Source organism: Neoarius graeffei, chromosome 13, assembly GCF_027579695.1.
Source record: "Neoarius graeffei isolate fNeoGra1 chromosome 13, fNeoGra1.pri, whole genome shotgun sequence".
In the NCBI taxonomy this organism is placed as follows: Eukaryota; Metazoa; Chordata; class Actinopteri; order Siluriformes; family Ariidae; genus Neoarius; species Neoarius graeffei.
The window spans coordinates 7,860,853-7,879,007 of NC_083581.1; the positions used below are offsets into that span (position 1 = coordinate 7,860,853).

The 18,155-nt window shown below is 43.9% G+C and overlaps 1 protein-coding gene across 1 annotated transcript in view; it reads left to right on the forward strand.

Moving 5' to 3' along the window:
- Positions 1 to 18,155, forward strand: part of LOC132897219 (cadherin-4-like) — a gene marked incomplete at its 5' end in the record, with an annotated part of 970,760 nt that overhangs the window by 856,338 nt on the left and 96,267 nt on the right. The window contains 2 exons of the mRNA XM_060938690.1: positions 4,236 to 4,391; positions 9,519 to 9,663. Of these exons, the coding sequence (XP_060794673.1) occupies positions 4,236 to 4,391; positions 9,519 to 9,663 (301 nt within the window). The remainder of the gene's footprint in view (positions 1 to 4,235; positions 4,392 to 9,518; positions 9,664 to 18,155) is intronic.

Genomic DNA, 18,155 nt, shown 5'->3' on the forward strand with positions numbered 1-18,155 from the left:
CTCAGCCCAAGGCCATCCCATATTAACCTAAACACATGTCTTTGAACTGTGGGGGAAACCAGAGTACCCAGAGGAAACCCACACAGACACGGGGAGAACATACAAACTCCACACAGAAAGTCCCCACCGGCCACTAGACTCGAACCCAGAACCTTCTTGCTGTGAGGCAACCATGCTCACCACTTACACCATCGTGCACACGGAGTTAACTGATCATTATCAGTTTGTTGTTATAAATGGTGACTTTTCTATGCATACTAAAGTAAAGCTTGATCTTCTACAAGGTTCTGTCTTAGGCCCACTGCTTTTTTTTTTTTTTTTTTGATATATGCTACCTCTGGGTGATATTATTTGTAAGCATGGTATTAGTTTCCACTGTTATGCTGATGACATGCAGTTGTATGTTTCTGTAAAGCCAGATGAGAGACATCAGCTTAATAAAATTGAGGACATTGGGCGGCATGATAGTGTAGTGGTTAGCACTGTCGCCTCACAGCAAGAAGGTTCTGGGTTTGAGCTCAGTGGCCAATGGGGGCCTTTCTCTGTGGAGTTTGCATGTTCTCCCTCTGTCTGCATGGGTTTACTCTGGGTGCTCTAGTTTCCCTCACAGTCCAAAGACCTGCAGGATAGGCTAACTGGTGGCTCTAAATTGACCGTAGGTGTGAATGGTTGTTTGTCTCTATGTATCAGCCCTGCAATGATCTGGCGACTTGTCCAGGGTGTACCCTGCCTCTCGCCCATAGTCAGCTGGGATAGGCTCCAGCTTGCCTGCAACCCTGCACAGGATAAGCGGTTATGGATAATGGATGGATGAATAAAGAACATTAGACACTGGATGCTTTTTAACTTCCTTCTACTTAACTCCGACAAGACAGAAGTACTTGTACTAGGACCACACACAGCTTGAAGTAGGTTTTCTGATTAGTAACTCTGGATGGCCTTTCTGTTTCTTTGCATGCAGCAGTAAAAGACCTTGGGGTGATCAGTGTAACTACCTCCATTTGCTTCTCTTTTTTTTATCTTTCTGTACTGCTTGTACAGTCATAGCACGGTGGTGTAGTGGTTATCACTATCACCTCACAGCAAGAAAGTTCTAGGTTTAAACCTCGTGGCCAACAGGGGCCTTTCTGTGTGGAGTTTGCATGTTCTCCCCATGTCTGTGTGGGTTTGCTCTGGTTTCCCCCACAGTTCAAAGACATGCAGATTGGGTACAATGGGGCCACTGTAATTGGTGCAAGCTGTAGTGGTTTCCCAGCCATAATGTATGTACATATATAAATTGTGCTATGGCAAAGCTAATCAATCACACAGTAGCTCTTTTCCATTTTAGATCTGTTTTGTGTGTGTGTGTGTGTGTGTGTGTGTGTGTGTGTGTGTGTGTGTGTGTGTGTGTGTGTTTTTGCAACATTGGAGCTATGTTACTTCCACCTATGGTGAAGTCATGTGTATTCCCACTATTGTATGTTATTAAGAAATCTGCTGTCTAAACAGCACAATTACAGGTAGGAAAAACTAAGAGGTTACGCAGTCTGATGCAAATCACATTTTTTTTTTTAAATTTCGCAATTTATCATCGCATGATACAGTGGGGCAAAAAAGTATTTAGTCAGTCACCACTTGTGCAAGTTCTCCCACTTAAAAAGATGAGAGAGGCCTGTAATTTTCATCATAGGTATACCTCAACTATGAGGGACAAAATGAGAAAAAAAAATCCAGAAAATCACATTGTCTGATTTTTAAAGAATTTATTTGCAAATTATGGTGGAAAATAAGTATTTGGTCAATAACAAAAGTTCATCTCAATACTTTGTTATATACCCTTTGTTGGCAATGACAGCGGTCACACATTTTCTGTAAGTCTTCACAAGGTTTTCACACACTGTTGCTGGTATTTTGGCCCATTCCTCCATGCAGATCTCCTCTAGAGCAGTGATGTTTTGGGGCTGTCGCTGGGCAACACGGACTTTCAACTCCCTCCAAAGATTTTCTATGGGGTTGAGATCTGGAGACTGGCTAGGCCACTCCAGGACCTTGAAATGCTTCTTACGAAGCCACTCCTTTGTTGCCCGGGCGGTGTGTTTGGGATCACTGTCATGCTGAAAGACCCAGCCACGTTTCATCTTCAATGCCCTTGCTGTTGGAAGGAGGTTTTCACTCAAAATCTCATGATACATGGCCCCATTCATTCTTTCCTTTACATGGATCAGTCGTCCTGGTCCCTTTGCAGAAAAACAGCCCCAAAGCATGATGTTTCCACCCCCATGCTTCATAGTAGGTATGGTGTTCTTTGGATGCAACTCAGCATTCTTTCTCCTCCAAACACGACAAGTTGAGTTTTTACCAAAAAGTTCTATTTTGGTTTTATCTGACCATATGACATTCTCCCAATCCTCTTCTGGATCATCCAAATGCTCTCTAGCAAACTTCAGACGGGCCTCGACATGTACTGGCTTAAGCAGGGGGACACGTCTGGCACTGCAGGATTTGAGTCCCTGGCGGCGTAGTGTGTTACTGATGGTAGCCTTTGTTACTTTGGTCCCAGCTCTCTGCAGGTCATTCACTAGGTCCCCCCGTGTGGTTCTGGGATTTTTGCTCACCGTTCTTGTGATCATTTTGACCCCACGGGGTGAGCTCTTGCGTGGAGCCCCAGATCGAGGGAGATTATCAGTGGTCTTGTATGTCTTCCATTTTCTAATAATTGCTCCCACAGTTGATTTCTTCACACCAAGCTGCTTACCTATTGCAGATTCAGTCTTCCCAGCCTGGTGCAGGTCTACAATTTTGTTTCTGGTGTCCTTTCACTACGTTCACACTGCAGGCTGAAGTGACTCAAATCCGATTTTTTCGCCCATATGTGACCTGTATCCGATCTTTTATTGACAATATGAACGACACAGATCCGATTTTTTCAAATCCGACCCAGGCCGTTTGGATATGTGGTCCTAATTCCGATTCCTATCCGATCTTTTCATATGCGACTTCAGTCTGAACCGCCAGGTCGCATTCATCCGACTTACACATCATCAACAAGCCACAAACGTCACTATTCTGCGCTGAAGTAGGCGGCGGGTCTCTCAAAAAAAGTTACAACAACATGGTGCATGACATCAATGCGACTCCGCACCCACACGTTCCTTTGAACGGAGGTTGCAGTCACTACCCCGCAGAATGCCTGAGCCAAAACCCTTGCCCTCTTCCTTCTCAACCTCCTCCTTAACGTCAGGCTATTGTGCATGTTCTGGCTCTGTCACAACAACAACTGCATCATCGCCAGGTACTCCATGCTGGCTACTGTCATACACAGGAAACTTTAGGTTACTTCCATAAACACTGGCCATGCTCACTGCGTGTGACGTCGTCGTATCCTGCAATGCACATGCGGAACACTTTTAGGTTGCTTTTCGTTCATACTGAGGATCACATACAAGTCGCATATATTTGTTAATGTGAACGACCTCACAAAAAAATCGGATTTCACAAAAAAATCGGATTTCACAAAAAAAATTGAGCATTAAGCCTTGCAGTGTGAACGTAGTGTTTGACAGCTCTTTGGTCTTGGCCATAGTGGAGTTTGGAGTGTGACTGTTTGAGGTTGTGGACAGGTGTCTTTTATACTGATAACGAGTTCAAACAGGTGCCATTAATACAGGTAACGAGTGGAGGACAGAGGAGCCTCTTAAAGAAGTTGTTACAGGTCTGTGAGAGCCAGAAATCTTGCTTGTTTGTAAGTGACCAAATACTTATTTTACCGAGGAATTTACCAATTAATTCATTAAAAATCCTACAATGTGATTTCCTGGATTCTTTCCCCCCATTCTGTCTTTCATAGTTGAAGTGTACCTATGATGAAAATTACACGCCTCTCTCGTCTTTTTAAGTGGGAGAACTTGCACAATTGGTGACTGACTAAATACTTTTTTGCCCCACTCGTATATCATTACATGCTGAGTCAGAAGGTGTCATTTAATTTTCTATAAAAGTAGTTATGTTATGGGTTAAGTTAAAAAAAAAATGTGTAATTGATAATATGGTGACATTTGACATTTACAGAAGGAGTCTCCAGTGTCAGCGCTTTGTATCTGGATGTTGTTTTAATGTATCACGTATTTATCGAGAGTAAATACTCTATCCTGATTAGCTCGCAGATGGGTTCAATTCCTAATATTGGGACAAATGTGAAAGTTTAATAAAGTGTATAAAAGATGCCGTGTGACGGATATTTGTGTCTTTTGCAGATCCGTTCAGATAAAGATCGCTCCATTAACATCAGATATAGCATCACCGGCGTGGGAGCGGATCAGCCACCTAATGAAGTGTTCAACATCGATCCAGAGAAAGGCAAGATGTATGTCACCAAGCCTCTAGACAGAGAGGAACGCTCTTCCTACCACGTAAGCGCACAATCAAAAACTGCTTTGATTCCATCAGCTATCAAACAAAAAACACCACCAAGCTCGTCGTATTTGTAGCTTATAACTACTTTTCTCAGTGACACCTCCTTGTGTGAAACTAAAATCTGCCTGAATCTGTTTTCACCTCTCAGTCTGACATTGCGTCTTTGCCATCTGTCGTGCACATTGTTTATTTTTTTCCTGGGTTGAAAGTCAAGTTTACTCCTCATTAGCTACTTTGACACTCGTTAAATCATCTCTCGCTGTTCATTAACCAAGCGCTAACATAGCATCAGCGTAGATTTGAGAATGCGAACATTTGCCAAAGCTCAGGTTACAAACAGTATTCTGTCGTGTTCTTGGCTCCGCATGGAGGGTGTTTGATGCTTGATTTGTGCATTTCTATCGTGAAGATGTCACTGTGTTGTTATCCGTCCTCAGAAAATGATCCTGGCTCTGAGCTAAGTGCATAATTAGCATCATCATGCTCTTGATCTACTCCAAACATGGAGCAGGAGGAGGTGAACACATCACATGCTAATTAACATACGAAGCTGTGTTCAGGATGGAATAACATTGATATAATGAGGAACATCAAGACAGCTCCCTGTTCACTCAGATAGATCAGTAGATACAGGAAAACAGAAAGAAAATAAGAAATAAAGGGAAAAAATAAATGAAAACAGAGGTTTTGCTAAATGGTGGCTCTCACAAATTCAGATTTTTAAAAATGATTATTAATCGAATTTATGTTCTGAACTGATTTTGGAATAGTGAAGGAAGTGTGGCCTCTGTGCCTGTCAGTAAAAGAGGTGTGGCTTCTGTGCCTGTCAGTAAAAGGGTGTGGCCTCTGTTCCTGTCAGTCTCAGTGAAGGAGGTGTGGCCTCTGTTCATGTCAGTCTCAGTGAAGGAGGTGTGGCCACTATACCTGTAAGTCTCAGTAAAAGAGGTGTGGCCTCTGTTCCTGTCAGTCTCAGTGAAGGAGGTGTGGCCTCTGTTTCTGTCAGTCTCAGTGAAGGAGGTGTAGCCCCTGTATCTATCCCTTCAAGTGAAGGAGGCGTGGCCCCAGTGTCTGTCAATCTCAGTAAAAGAGGTGTGGCCTTTATATCTGTCAGTGTCAGCGAAGAAGGTGTTTGCCTCTGTTCCTGTCAGTCTCAGTGAAGGAGGTGTGGCCTCTGTTCCTGTCAGTCTCAGTGAAGGAGGTGTAGCCCCTGTATCTATCCCTTCAAGTGAAGGAGGCGTGGCCCCAGTGTCTGTCAGCTTCAGTGAAGGAGGTGTGGCCTCTGTTTCTGTCAGTCTCAGTGAAAGAGATGTGGCTACTATACCTGTCAATCTCAGTAAAAGAGGTGTCACCTTTATATCTGCCAGTCTCAGTAAAAGAGGTGTGGCCTCTGTTCCTGTCAGTCTCAGTAGAGGAGGTGTGGCCTCTGTACCTGTCAGGTCTAGTCAAAGAGATGTAGCCCAAATGTCTGTCAGTCTCAGTAAAAGAGGTGTGGCCTCTGTTCCTGTCAGTCTCAGTAAAAGAGGTGTGGCCTCTGTACCTGTCAGGTCTAGTCAAAGAGATGTAGCCCAAATGTCTGTCAGTCTCAGTAAAAGAGGTGTGGCCTCTGTTCCTGTCAGTCTCAGTAAAAGAGGTGTGGCCTTTATATCTGTCAGTGTCAGCGAAGAAGGTGTTTGCCTCTGTTCCTGTCAGTCTCAGTGAAAGAGATGTGGCCCCAATGTCTGTCAGTCTCAGTAAAGGAGGTGTGGCTACTATACCTGTCAGTCTCAGTAAAAGAGGTGTGGCCTTTATATCTGTCAGTCTCAGTAAAAGAGGTGTGGCCTCTGTTCCTGTCAGTCTCAGTAAAAGAGGTGTGGCCTCTGTACCTGTCAGTTCTAGTCAAAGAGATGTGGCCCAAATGTCTGTCAGTCTCAGTAGAAGAGGTGTGGCCTTTATATCTGTCAGTGTCAGCGAAGAAGGTGTGGCCTCTGTTCCTGTCAGTCTCAGTGAAGGAGGTGTGGCCTCTGTTCCTGTTTGTCTCAGTGAAGGAGGTGTAGCCCCTGTATCTATCCCTTCAAGTGAAGGAGGCGTGGCCCCAGTGTCTGTCAGTTTCAGTGAAGGAGGCGTGGCCTCTGTTTCTGTCAGTCTCAGTGAAAGAGATGTGGCCCCAATGTCTGTCAGTCTCAGTAAAGGAGGTGTGGCTACTATACCTGTCAATCTCAGTAAAAGAGGTGTCACCTTTATATCTGTCAGTCTCAGTAAAAGAGGTGTGGCCTCTGTTCCTGTCAGTCTCAGTAGAGGAGGTGTGGCCTCTGTACCTGTCAGGTCTAGTCAAAGAGATGTAGCCCCAGTGTCTGTCAGTCTCAGTAAAAGAGGTGTGGCCTTTATATCTGTCAGTGTCAGCGAAGAAGGTGTGGCCTCTGTTCCTGTCAGGTCTAGTCAAAGAGATGTGGCCCAAATGTCTGTCAGTCTCAGTAGAAGAGGTGTGGCCTTTATATCTGTCAGTGTCAGCGAAGAAGGTGTGGCCTCTGTTCCTGTCAGTCTTAGTGAAGGAGGTGTGGCCTCTGTTCCTGTCAGTCTCAGTGAAGGAGGTGTGGCCTCTGTTCCTGTCAGTCTCAGTGAAGGAGGTGTAGCCCCTGTATCTATCCCTTCAAGTGAAGGAGGCGTGGCCCCAGTGTCTGTCAGCTTCAGTGAAGGAGGTGTGACCTCTGTTCCTGTCAGTCTCAGTGAAAGAGATGTGGCCCCAATGTCTGTCAGTCTCAGTAAAGGAGGTGTGGCTACTATACCTGTCAGTCTCAGTAAAAGAGGTGTGGCCTTTATATCTGTCAGTCTCAGTAAAAGAGGTGTGGCCTCTGTTCCTGTCAGTCTCAGTAAACGAAGTGTGGCCTCTGTACCTGTCAGTTATAGTCAAAGAGATGTGGCCCAAATGTCTTTCAGTCTCAGTAGAAGAGGTGTGGCCTTTATATCTGTCAGTGTCAGCGAAGAAGGTGTGGCCTCTGTTCCTGTCAGTCTCAGTGAAGGTGTGGCCTCTGTTCCTGTTTGTCTCAGTGAAGGAGGTGTAGCCCCTGTATCTGTCACTTCAAGTGAAGGAGGTGTGGCCCCAGTGTCTGTCAGTCTAAGCAAAGGAGATGTGGCCTCTGTTCCTGTCAGTCTCAGTGAAGGAGGCGTGGCCCCAGTGTCTGCCACTCTCAGTGAAGGAGGTGTGGCCTCTGTCCCTGTCAGTCTAAGTGAAGAAAGCTTGGCATCTGTACCTGTTTGTCTCAGTGAAAAAGGTGTGGCTTCTGTTCCCGTCAATTTCAGTGAAGGAAGTGTGTCCTCTGTTCCTGTCAGTCTCAGTGAAGGAGGTATAGCACCTCTATCTGTCACTTCAAGTGAAGGAGGCGTGGCCCCAGTGTCCGTCAGTCTAAGCAAGGAGGTGTGGCCTCTGTCCCTGTCCGTCTAACTGAAGAAGGCTTGACATCTGTACCTGTTTGTCTCAGTGAAAAAGGTGTGGCTTCTGTTCTTGTCAATCTCAGTGAAGGAGGTGTGTCCTCTGTTCCTGTCAGTCTCAGTGAAGAAGGCGTGGCCTCTGTTCCTGTTTGTCTCAGTGAAGAAGGTGTGGCTTCTGTTCATGTCAGTCTCAGTGAAGAAGATGTGGCTTCTGTTCCTGTCAATCTCAGTGAAGGAGGTGTGGCTTCTGTACGTTAGCTCTAATGAAGGAGGTGTAGTCCCTGTATCTGTCACTTCTAATGAAGGAGGCGTGGCCCCAGTGTCTGTCAATCTCAGTGAAGGAGGTGTGTCCTCTGTTCCTGTCAGTCTCAGTGAAGAAGGTGTGGCTTCTGTTCATGTCAGTCTCAGTGAAGAAGGTGTGGCTTCTGTTCCTGTCAGTCTCAGTGAAGGAGGTGTGGCTTCTGTACGTCAGCTCTAATGAAGGAGGTGTAGTCCCTGTATCTGTCACTTCTAATGAAGGAGGCGTGGCCCCAGTGTCTGTCAGTCTCAGTGAAGGAGGTATGGCCTCTGTACCTGTCAGTCTCACTGAAGGAGGTGTGTCTTCCCCCTTCTCAGACCTAAGCACTTTTTAAAATTAAAATTCAGAGTTCACAATCCTTAAATCTTATTGTATTGTTTCCTGATTAAACAGATATTTCAGATGTGGCATCATTGATCACGTATTGCACTGCACATCAAATCACTCTCAGACTTGTTGAGATACACAGCCCAAATCTCTATCCCTCAGTGCTGTGATGTGAGATGGTGGAGGGCACACAGTGTTATTTCTCCTCCTCTATCCCTCCATCTGTTTGAAGATAATAACTTTAATTCCAGAACAGAATTACATTTCCTCTCCTTTAAACGTGTGCCTAATCTCTGACTCGCCCTTTTATTGAATTACCACATCACAGTCAGAGCCCTGGAGATACACACACACACACACACACACACACACACAGCTCCGTATGACGGATATCGGCTGTCCCAATGGATCAAACAATGTACAAGAAAAAAAAAAACGAAAGTCAAATTAACCTTAAAGACACACAGATAGAGGGAGGGAAAGAGAGAGGGAGAGAGATTAAAAGAAAGTGTGATATAGAGAGAGGAAACAGTGACAGAGCAGGGGGGAATGGATATAATATCAATCATTTCACTTTTTCCTGCACATGGTTTGATCCATCGGCTTTTCTTGAAGGCAAACCAGGCGTTTCAGACCAAAGTCTCTACCAACAGCATAAGAAAGATTATTTATTATGTTTGTTGTGTATTTATATAGTACTTAATGTTCCGATTCCCAGAAAATGGAGTCATCAAGTGATAATATGGAAAGAAAATGACAGGGAGTTAATTAAACGTGGGAAACATTTGCTTCAGTGAAAAACAATTTAAACAACTTCCTCACTTCACCACTTTATGCGACATATATAATGTACTTTGGATGTTTAATGGAACTGTGACACTAATTAGCATTGTTTTGGTCTAATCACTCAAACTAAAAAAAAAAAAAAAAAGACACCATAAAGAAAGGACTTTGTCAAACTTTACACGGTAGTGTGCACAACACTTGATATTTTATTACATCAATAAATGCGATGATGCTCATCTTGCTTTGTCTATTGTAGACAAACTAGTGAATGAGTATAAATGTATCATGATATATTTGTTTTAAACAGCTTCGTGCTCATGCGGTTGATATGAACGGGAATCAGGTGGAACAGCCAGTGGACCTCTACATCTTCGTCATCGACATGAATGACAACCGGCCCGAGTTCAAGAACCAGATCTACAATGGTTCTGTGTTGGAAGGATCCAAACCAGGTAGGCCTTCAAATGAACGGGTTGTTCTTTGTTTTATGATTCAGAGAGAGAGAATGGCATAGACCATGGAAGTATCTTATATAGGTTCTGGGTTTCTTCTGGTTCTTTACAACTTGGACAGACTCAGTCTTCCCAACCTAGGCAGCTAAATATGACCTTAGGTTTATAAGGTAAGATTTAGATTAATGTTGTTTTGGTATGTTGTAATGGCATTCGACTCAGCTCCTGGTCCAAGCACTGATCCTCTCCCGCTTGGACAACTGCAATTCTGTCCTTGCTGGCCTTCCAGTATCTGCCATCAGACCCCTGCAGCTCATCCAGAATGTTGCAAGTCACCTGGTCTACAACCTCCCTCGTTCTTCCCATGTCACTCCTCTGCTTGCCGACCTGCACTGGCTACCTGTCGCAGCTCACATCAAATTTAAGACATTGGTGCTAGCTTACCAGGCTGTCAAGGGGTCGGGGCCAGAATACCTCCAGAGTCTGATGCATCCCTACATGCCAGCCAGATCCCTATGATCCGCTACTACTGGTTGCACGGCCCCTTGTCCTCTCCACTCCTGCCCAGCCCGCTCAAGACTGCTGTCTGTTCTGGCTCCCCATTGGTGGAATGACCTTCCTGTTGAGGTCATATCTGCTGACCCCCTGACCATCTTCAAGAGCAGACTGAAGACCCACCTCTTCACCACGTATTGGTCTGGACCAACCCAGGCTGTGTGCTGTCTAGCCTGGGGTTAGCTGTTTGAGTTCTCTGTTTAGTTGTACTCTGTGTGGTTGGTTTGTTTCCTTGGCTGTTTCAGTATTGATATTCCAACAGAATATTACACTAAGTATTGTTGTTACTTGTTCAGTCGTGACTAGAACTTTCTTGTCTAGAAGTTCAGCACTTCGTGTACCTGACTTTTGCACTCGCTGTAGATTGCTCTGGATAAGAATACAGTGCCTTGCAAAAGTATTCATACCCCTTGAACTTTTTCCACATTTTTCCACCTTACAACCACGAACTTAAAAGTTTTTTATTGAGATTTTATGTGATAGACCAACACAGAGTAGCACATAATTGTGAAGTGAAACGAAAATGATAAATGGTCTTCAAAATTTGAAACAAATAAAAATCTGAAAAATGTGGTGTGCATTAGTATTCAGCCCCCTGTACTCTGATACCTCTAAATACAATCCAGTGCAATCAATTGCCTTCAGAAGTCATCTAATTAGTTAAGAGTCCTACTGTGTGTAATTTACTCTCAGCATAAATACACTTGTTCTGTGAAGGCCTCAGTGGTTTGTTAGAGAACACTGAAGAACAAACAGCATCATGAAGACCACCAGACAGGTCAGGGATAAAGTTCTGGAGAAGTTTAAAGCAGGGTTAGGTTATAAAAAATATCCCAAGCTCTGAACATCTCAAGAAGCACTGTTCAATCCATCATTCAAAAATGGAAAAAGTATGGCACAACTGCAAACCTACCAAGACATGGCCATCCACCTAAACTGACAGAGCGAGCAAGGAGAGCACTGGTCAGAGAAGCAGCCAAGAGGCCCATGATCACTCTGGAGGAGCTGCAGAAATCCACAGCTCAGGTGGAAGAATCTGTGCACAGGACAACTATAAGTCGTACACTTTACAAATCTGGCCTTTTTGGAAGAGTGGCAAGAAGAAAGCCATTGTTGAAAAACAGGCATAAGAAATGTAGGGGACACAGCAAACATGTGGAAGAAGGTGCTTTGGCCAGATGAGACCAAAGTTGAACTTTTTGGCCTAAATGCAAAGGGCTATGTGTGGCAGAAAACTAACACTGCTCATCACCCTGCACACACCATCCCCACTGTGAAACATGGTGGTGGCAGCATCATGCTATGGGGATGCTTTTCTTCAGCAGGGACAGGGAAGCTGGTCAGAGTTGATGGGAAGATGGATGGAGCTAAATACAGGGCAATCCTGGAAGAAAACCTGTTGGAGGCTGCAAAAGACTTGAGACTGGGAAGGAGATTCACCTTCCAGCAAGACAATGACCCTAAACATACAGTCAGAGCTACAGTGGAATGGTTTAGATCAAAGAATATTCATGTGTTAGAATGGCCCAGTCAAAGTCCAGACCTAAATCCCATTGAGCATCTTTGGCAAGACTTGAAAATTGCTGTTCACAGATGCTCTCCATCCAATCTGGCTGAGCTTGAGCTATTTTGCAAAGAAGAATGGGCAAAAATGTCAGTGTCTAGATGTGCAAAGCTGGTAGAGACATACCGCAAAAGACTTGCAGCTGTAATTGCAGCAAAAGGTGTCTCTACAAAGTATTGACGCAGGGGGGCTGAATACTAATGCACACCACATTTTTCAGATTTTTATTTGTTTAAAATTTTGAAGACCATTTATCATTTTCGTTTCACTTCACAATTATGTGCTACTCTGTGTTGGTCTATCACATAAAATCTCAATAAAAAACTTTTAAGTTCGTGGTTGTAAGGTGGAAAAATGTGAAAAAGTTCAAGGGGTATGAATACTTTTGCAAGGCACTGTATCTGCTAAATGCCATGTAATGTAATATAATGTTGTCATTGTGTTTTAACAAAGAAAATGATGTAATTCTTGATATGGTGATGTTTTCTATAACTGTTGATAAGGTGACGTTTTCATCTAATTAATTTAACAGTTAACATTTTCAGAAGGAGTCTCCAGTGCTTTGCAGCAGTCAAAGCATGTCTAAGGCTCCTTGGTAATTTCTAGATAAAATAAAGGAACAATTCTTTATACTTGCAAAAACCAAGTGAACTGGCATCTACTGTAGCCTCAGATTCCCATTCTTGGCTGACAGGAGTGGAATCTGATGTGGTTCCTTTCTGTTGCAGCCCATCCACCTCAAGGTTCAGTGTAATGAGATGCTTTCCTGCTCACCACGGTTGTAAAGAGCTGTGGTTTGAGTTACCGTATACACTGATCAGGTGACGTGAATAACGTTGTTTATCACATTACAGTGGCACCTGTCAAAGGGTGGGATATATTAGGCAGCAAGAGAACAGTGAGTCCTTGAAATTGATGTGTTGGAAGCAGGAAAAATGGGCAAGTGTAAGGCTCTGAGTGACTTTGACAAATTGTGATGGCAAGATGACTGGGTCTGAGGATCTCCAAAATGGCACATCTTGTGGGGTGTTCCCAGTATGCAGTGGTTAGTACCTACCAAAAGTGGTCTAAGGATCCAAAGAACAACCGTTTAACCAGTGACAGGGTCATGGGTGTCGAAGGCTCATTGATTCACATGGGGCATGAAGGCAAGCCCATATGGTCCAATCCAGAAGAAAAGAAGAGCTCCTGCAGCACAAATTACTGAAAAAGTTAATGCTGACACCTTTATGTTTTAGCCAGAATGAACTTTTTCAGCAGCTTGTGCTACATACAATCAACTTCATGGTGGTAATAGTTAAACTGTCTTCCAAAACCTGATAGTTCTGTCCTCTGTGTCAAATTCTGTTTCATAGACAATCAGGCGCACTATAATGGCCAAAACATTGTGCACACTTGGCCATTATATCCATATATATACTTCTTGAATATCCCATTCCAGATTTAGCTCCCTTTTGCCATTATAAAAACCTCCACAGCGCCGTCGCCTCACAGCAAGAAGGTCCGGGTTCGAGCCCCATGGCCGGCGAGGGCCTTTCTGTGCGGAGTTTGCATGTTCTCCCCGTGTCCGCGTGGGTTTCCTCCGGGTGCTCCGGTTTCCCCCACAGTCCAAAGACATGCAGGTTAGGTTAACTGGTGACTCTAAATTGACCATAGGTGTGAATGTGAGTGTGAATGGTTGTCTGTGTCTATGTGTCAGCCCTGTGATGACCTGGCGACTTGTCCAGGGTGTACCCCGCCTTTCACCCGTAGTCAGCTGGGATAGGCTCCAGCTTGCCTGCGACCCTGTAGAAGGATAAAGCGGCTAGAGATAATGAGATGAGATGAGAAAAACCTCCACTCCTCTTCTGGGAAGACTTTCCACTAGATTTTGGAGGTCAGCGCTTTGTGGAGGACACTCAAGTTCTTCCAGTCAAACCTTAACACATCATGTCTTCATGGAGTTTGCTTTGTGCACAGGTGCATTGTCATACTCAAACAGGTTTGAACCTGTTAGATCCAGGGGAGGGGAATTGTAAAGGTACTTGATTGTATGCTTCTAATTTTGTTTTGTTTTGTTTTGTTTTAGTCAGGTGTTCACATAACATTTGTCAGTATAGTGTAGCTAGAAAGGTTACACGCACTGTGTGACAGAACATCTAGCTAAATGTAACCATGAATGCAATTTTGGATGATTTGCAAACTAAAATCTGACTTGATACATACACAATAGTTATTTTGTGATTATATTTATTAACTGTAACGACAGTATGTGCATTTATACTGGATAGCTGAATCGTGCAAACGTAGTTGCAGTTCACATTTCCACCATTAGGACGCACGATGAGTTTAAGGCCAAGTTTACATTAGACCGTATCTGTCTCGTTTTCTTCGCGGATGCACTGTCCGTTTACATTAAAACGCCGGGAAACGGGAATCCGCCAGGGTCCACGTATTCAATCCAGATTGTGTCTGGTCCGGTGCTGTGTAAACATTGAGAATACGCAGATACACTGTGCTGAGTTCTAGCTGGCGTCGTCATTGGACAACGTCACTGTGACATCCACCTTCCTGATTCGCTGGCGTTGGTCATGTGACGCGACTGCTGAAAAACGGCGCGGACTTCCGCCTTGTATCACCTTTCATTAAAGAGTATAAAAGTATGAAAATACTGCAAATACTGATGCAAATACTGCCCATTGTGTAGTTATGATTGTCTTTAGGCTTGCCATCCTTCCACTTGCAAGTGGTAAGTGACGCGCATGCCCGATATGCACTGGGATCACACACACAGCGGCTCAGTCCCGAATCATTGCTTGTGCACTTCACTCGCGCGCTCTGTAAGCTGCGCAGGGCCGGAGTGCGCACCCTCCAGAGGGCACTCGCTGTTCAGGGCGGAATGATTTGGAGCGCAGGATGCCTGCGGAGCCGAGCGTATCCGTGTATTGGCGTTGCTATGTGCACGCGAATCGTGTATTGGCGTTGCTGTGTGCACACTGATCGTTTTAAAAACGTTAATCTGATGATCCGCTGATACGGTCTAATGTAAACCCCACCTAAGAAATCACTTTTTTTAAGTGACAATCATGAACAGATTTTATATTGTACACACTTACTTAGAACTCCATAGTCCAAAATAAGGACCATTATATGATGTCCTTAGGCTGCTGTGTGAATGGGACAGACTTTGTGGAGGGAGGACAGATGCTGCCCAGTCCAACTTCTCATCCTTTTTTCAACTACTTCATCATTCACTTTTTTCTGTATGTGACAAAATAGAAGGGTCTGTTTGCCAAGATGCAACCTGAACCTATTGTAAATGACGGTGTCACTGTGTGTGTGTTAGTGTTAGTGTGTGTGTGTGAATTTCTCTTGGGATAATGATGCCCACCATAGCACCATTTCTTGCATCAGAGATGATGAAATAGCGCAATGCTACAGAAAAGGAAAAAGAGACGAATTGGACGGATAGACAGAATCGTCTCTCGTTCTCCTCCTCTATCCTGTCGTAGATTGTTTTTTTCCTCTCTTTTTTTTCCAACACGTCAGCTGGATAATGACACGATTTATTTTTACCCTCCCAGAGATAATTGGATCTGAGAGATAGCAGAGTGCAAACCCAACAGGTTTTGCTCACACAACAATTTGTGCAGCACTGCTTTATTCGTCAAGAGATTTCAGATCTTATTTCGGGATTCACAACGCATGCAACATTTTTCCGCCTAAATATATCAACAATCACAAAGACGTTTTGCAGCGTGTGTGTGTTTTAGCTAAATGTTCATTGCTGAAATTTAGTTTGCCCCTAATGGTGGAAGTGTGAACTACAAATTATATTTGCACTGTTCAGTCGTATTCTGTATATGTGAACGTACACATTCATGCAATTATCTCATCAGCCAATCATGTAGCATCAGGGCAGTATGTAAACGCACGCAGATATGAACCAGCATCTTCAGGTTGTCTTCACATCAAGCATCAGAATGAGAACAAAATCTCAGTGATTTTGACCGTGGCGTAATTGTTAGTGCCAGACGGGCTTGTTTGAGTATTTCTATAACTGTTGATCTCCTGGGATTTCCACACACAACAGTCTCGAAAGGTTACTCGGAATGATGCAATCAAGAAAAAACCTCCAGTGAGCAGCAGTGGAAATGCCTTATTTATGAGAGAGGTCGACGAAGAATGGCCAGACTTGTTTGAGAAATGCTCCAGTAACTCAACTCACCACTCTGTACAACTGTGGTAAACAGAAAAGTATCTCATCTCAGAACACACAACACGATGAGCTTTGAGGTGGATGGGCTACAACAGCAGAACATCACACCAGGTTCCATTTCTATCAGCAAAAAACAGAACGTTGAGGCTGCAGTCGGTACAGGGTCACGGAATATGTGCAGTTGAAGACTGGGAAAACATCGCCTGGTCGGATGAGTCTCAATTTCTGAAAAATCTGCAGGAATTGTCAACATGGAGCGGAATCTCAAAGGAATGAGTTCCAACATGTCATGGAATCCATGCCATGATTAATTGAGGCTATCTTGAGAGCAAAATGAGGCTGTACCCAGTATTAAGGTCCGGTCCCACAATACCGATACCTACTATAATGACAACTATAAATAAGAGAACGATACCTATAGCCCAGGCCTGGGTTTATCCATGTTGGTGAGATTGCTTCTGGAGCCATTTTTCCAGACCTGAACCTGATCCGATAAAACATCTGACCAATCAGGTAATTGTTTACATGTGACGTTGTCTGAGCATGTGCTATTCTTCCCCGGGTATCTTTGTACATCCTTGTTGCATCACGAAGTCACAGAATACAGATTCATGGAAAATTAAAAAAAAAAATACAAAGCACGGATCTTTTATTCACAGATATGTGATTATTTTCCATGAAATATCAATAGTAAATTAATAGAGTAAACATATAAATGCAAGTAAGATATTTTAATTATGAACTTCGGCAGTCCAAACATTTAATTATTTTAGACTTCTTAATTTTTTATCCATGATGCATCATCCATATGAAATCGGTAACCATATACTGAAACTGTAAATCCATGACCAAACCGTTAATTATTAGCATCCATGATGCATCTGTATTAAAATCCGTAACTACTCCGTATTTTGTATCCTTTTTTATTATAATTCCACAATCCGTGTTATATCAACCACTGGAGTGTGTGCATGGGTTGTTTTGAAGGCCAAGCTGTACAGTATGACCCGGAATAATGTGCTACTACTTCGAAAAAAACTTCCATGACTATTCCTAAGTTGCATGCATTTATTTCCGAGTCGCAGGACCAAGCGATATTATAGTCGGGATTATAGTTGTGGTGTGACTGCTCCAGACTGGAACTAAATTCAGGCAGATGTATAGTCAGAGTTGTAGTTATAGGTATAGTTATAGTTATCGGTATCGTGAAACTGGGCCCTTAGCCCAGCAGGCCTGCTGACAGGGGGGGACAAATGGGTATGTTGTCCCGGGCCCAGGAATGGGGAGGGCCCAGAACTGGGCTCTCATGAAGTTGCGATTAAATTATTTTATTTCATTTCAAAATGTGTTGATTTGGGGGAGAAATGTGCTATATTTGCATTCAATAAATGATTTCTAGATCTTTTGCCTTTATTGTCTTTGAAAAAGGCGTCAAGAACCCTCTACCACCCCTAATGCAAAAATGGTTTGGTCTGACTCTTTGATTAAGGGGAAAAAAAACGACATCGTTCGATCATAGCGCTTCGACAATCAGCGTGCGTGCCATTTGCCAACATGCACAAGTCAGGAGCACAGAAAAGAAAAGAGAAAAAGAGAGGAAGAAACCAAGAGACTCAGAGGCTCAGTGCATAAATATTTTAAAAAAGATTCGGATGATGCAGCAGGTACTAGCAAAGGCAGTGGGGCAGCTGAGCCAGGTAAGACACAGCCAACTTTTTCCAGCCCCGTAAAGTAACCCCAACCAAGGCACGCGCGGCACGCAATTCATGTTACAAACGAGGGGAGAGCAAGTCACACTGAACACCATATCAAACGCACAGGGCATTGAATCATTTCATAACCACAACGGCTTAATAACATTGTGTTTCATATATCTGATTGAAGCTAAGAATATTCACATTAGCCCGCAATCATATCCCGCCGTTTCTCGAGCGGTGTGTTCTTCTCTGCTTTTCACACTGGACAGTACGCACGCACAGTATACTATGTTCACCCCCAGCCCTGCCCGAAATCCCCCGTCCATTGCTGCTCGTTCAAGAGCACCCCAATCGCGTGATTATAGTAGACTATCCACGAGTTTAGGAAGGCATTGCGGGGGCTGTCGCATGCAGGCTTGGGGCGTAACGGAATACATTTAATGGCGTTTAATGGGGCCCATTCAGAGCATTTTGTCCC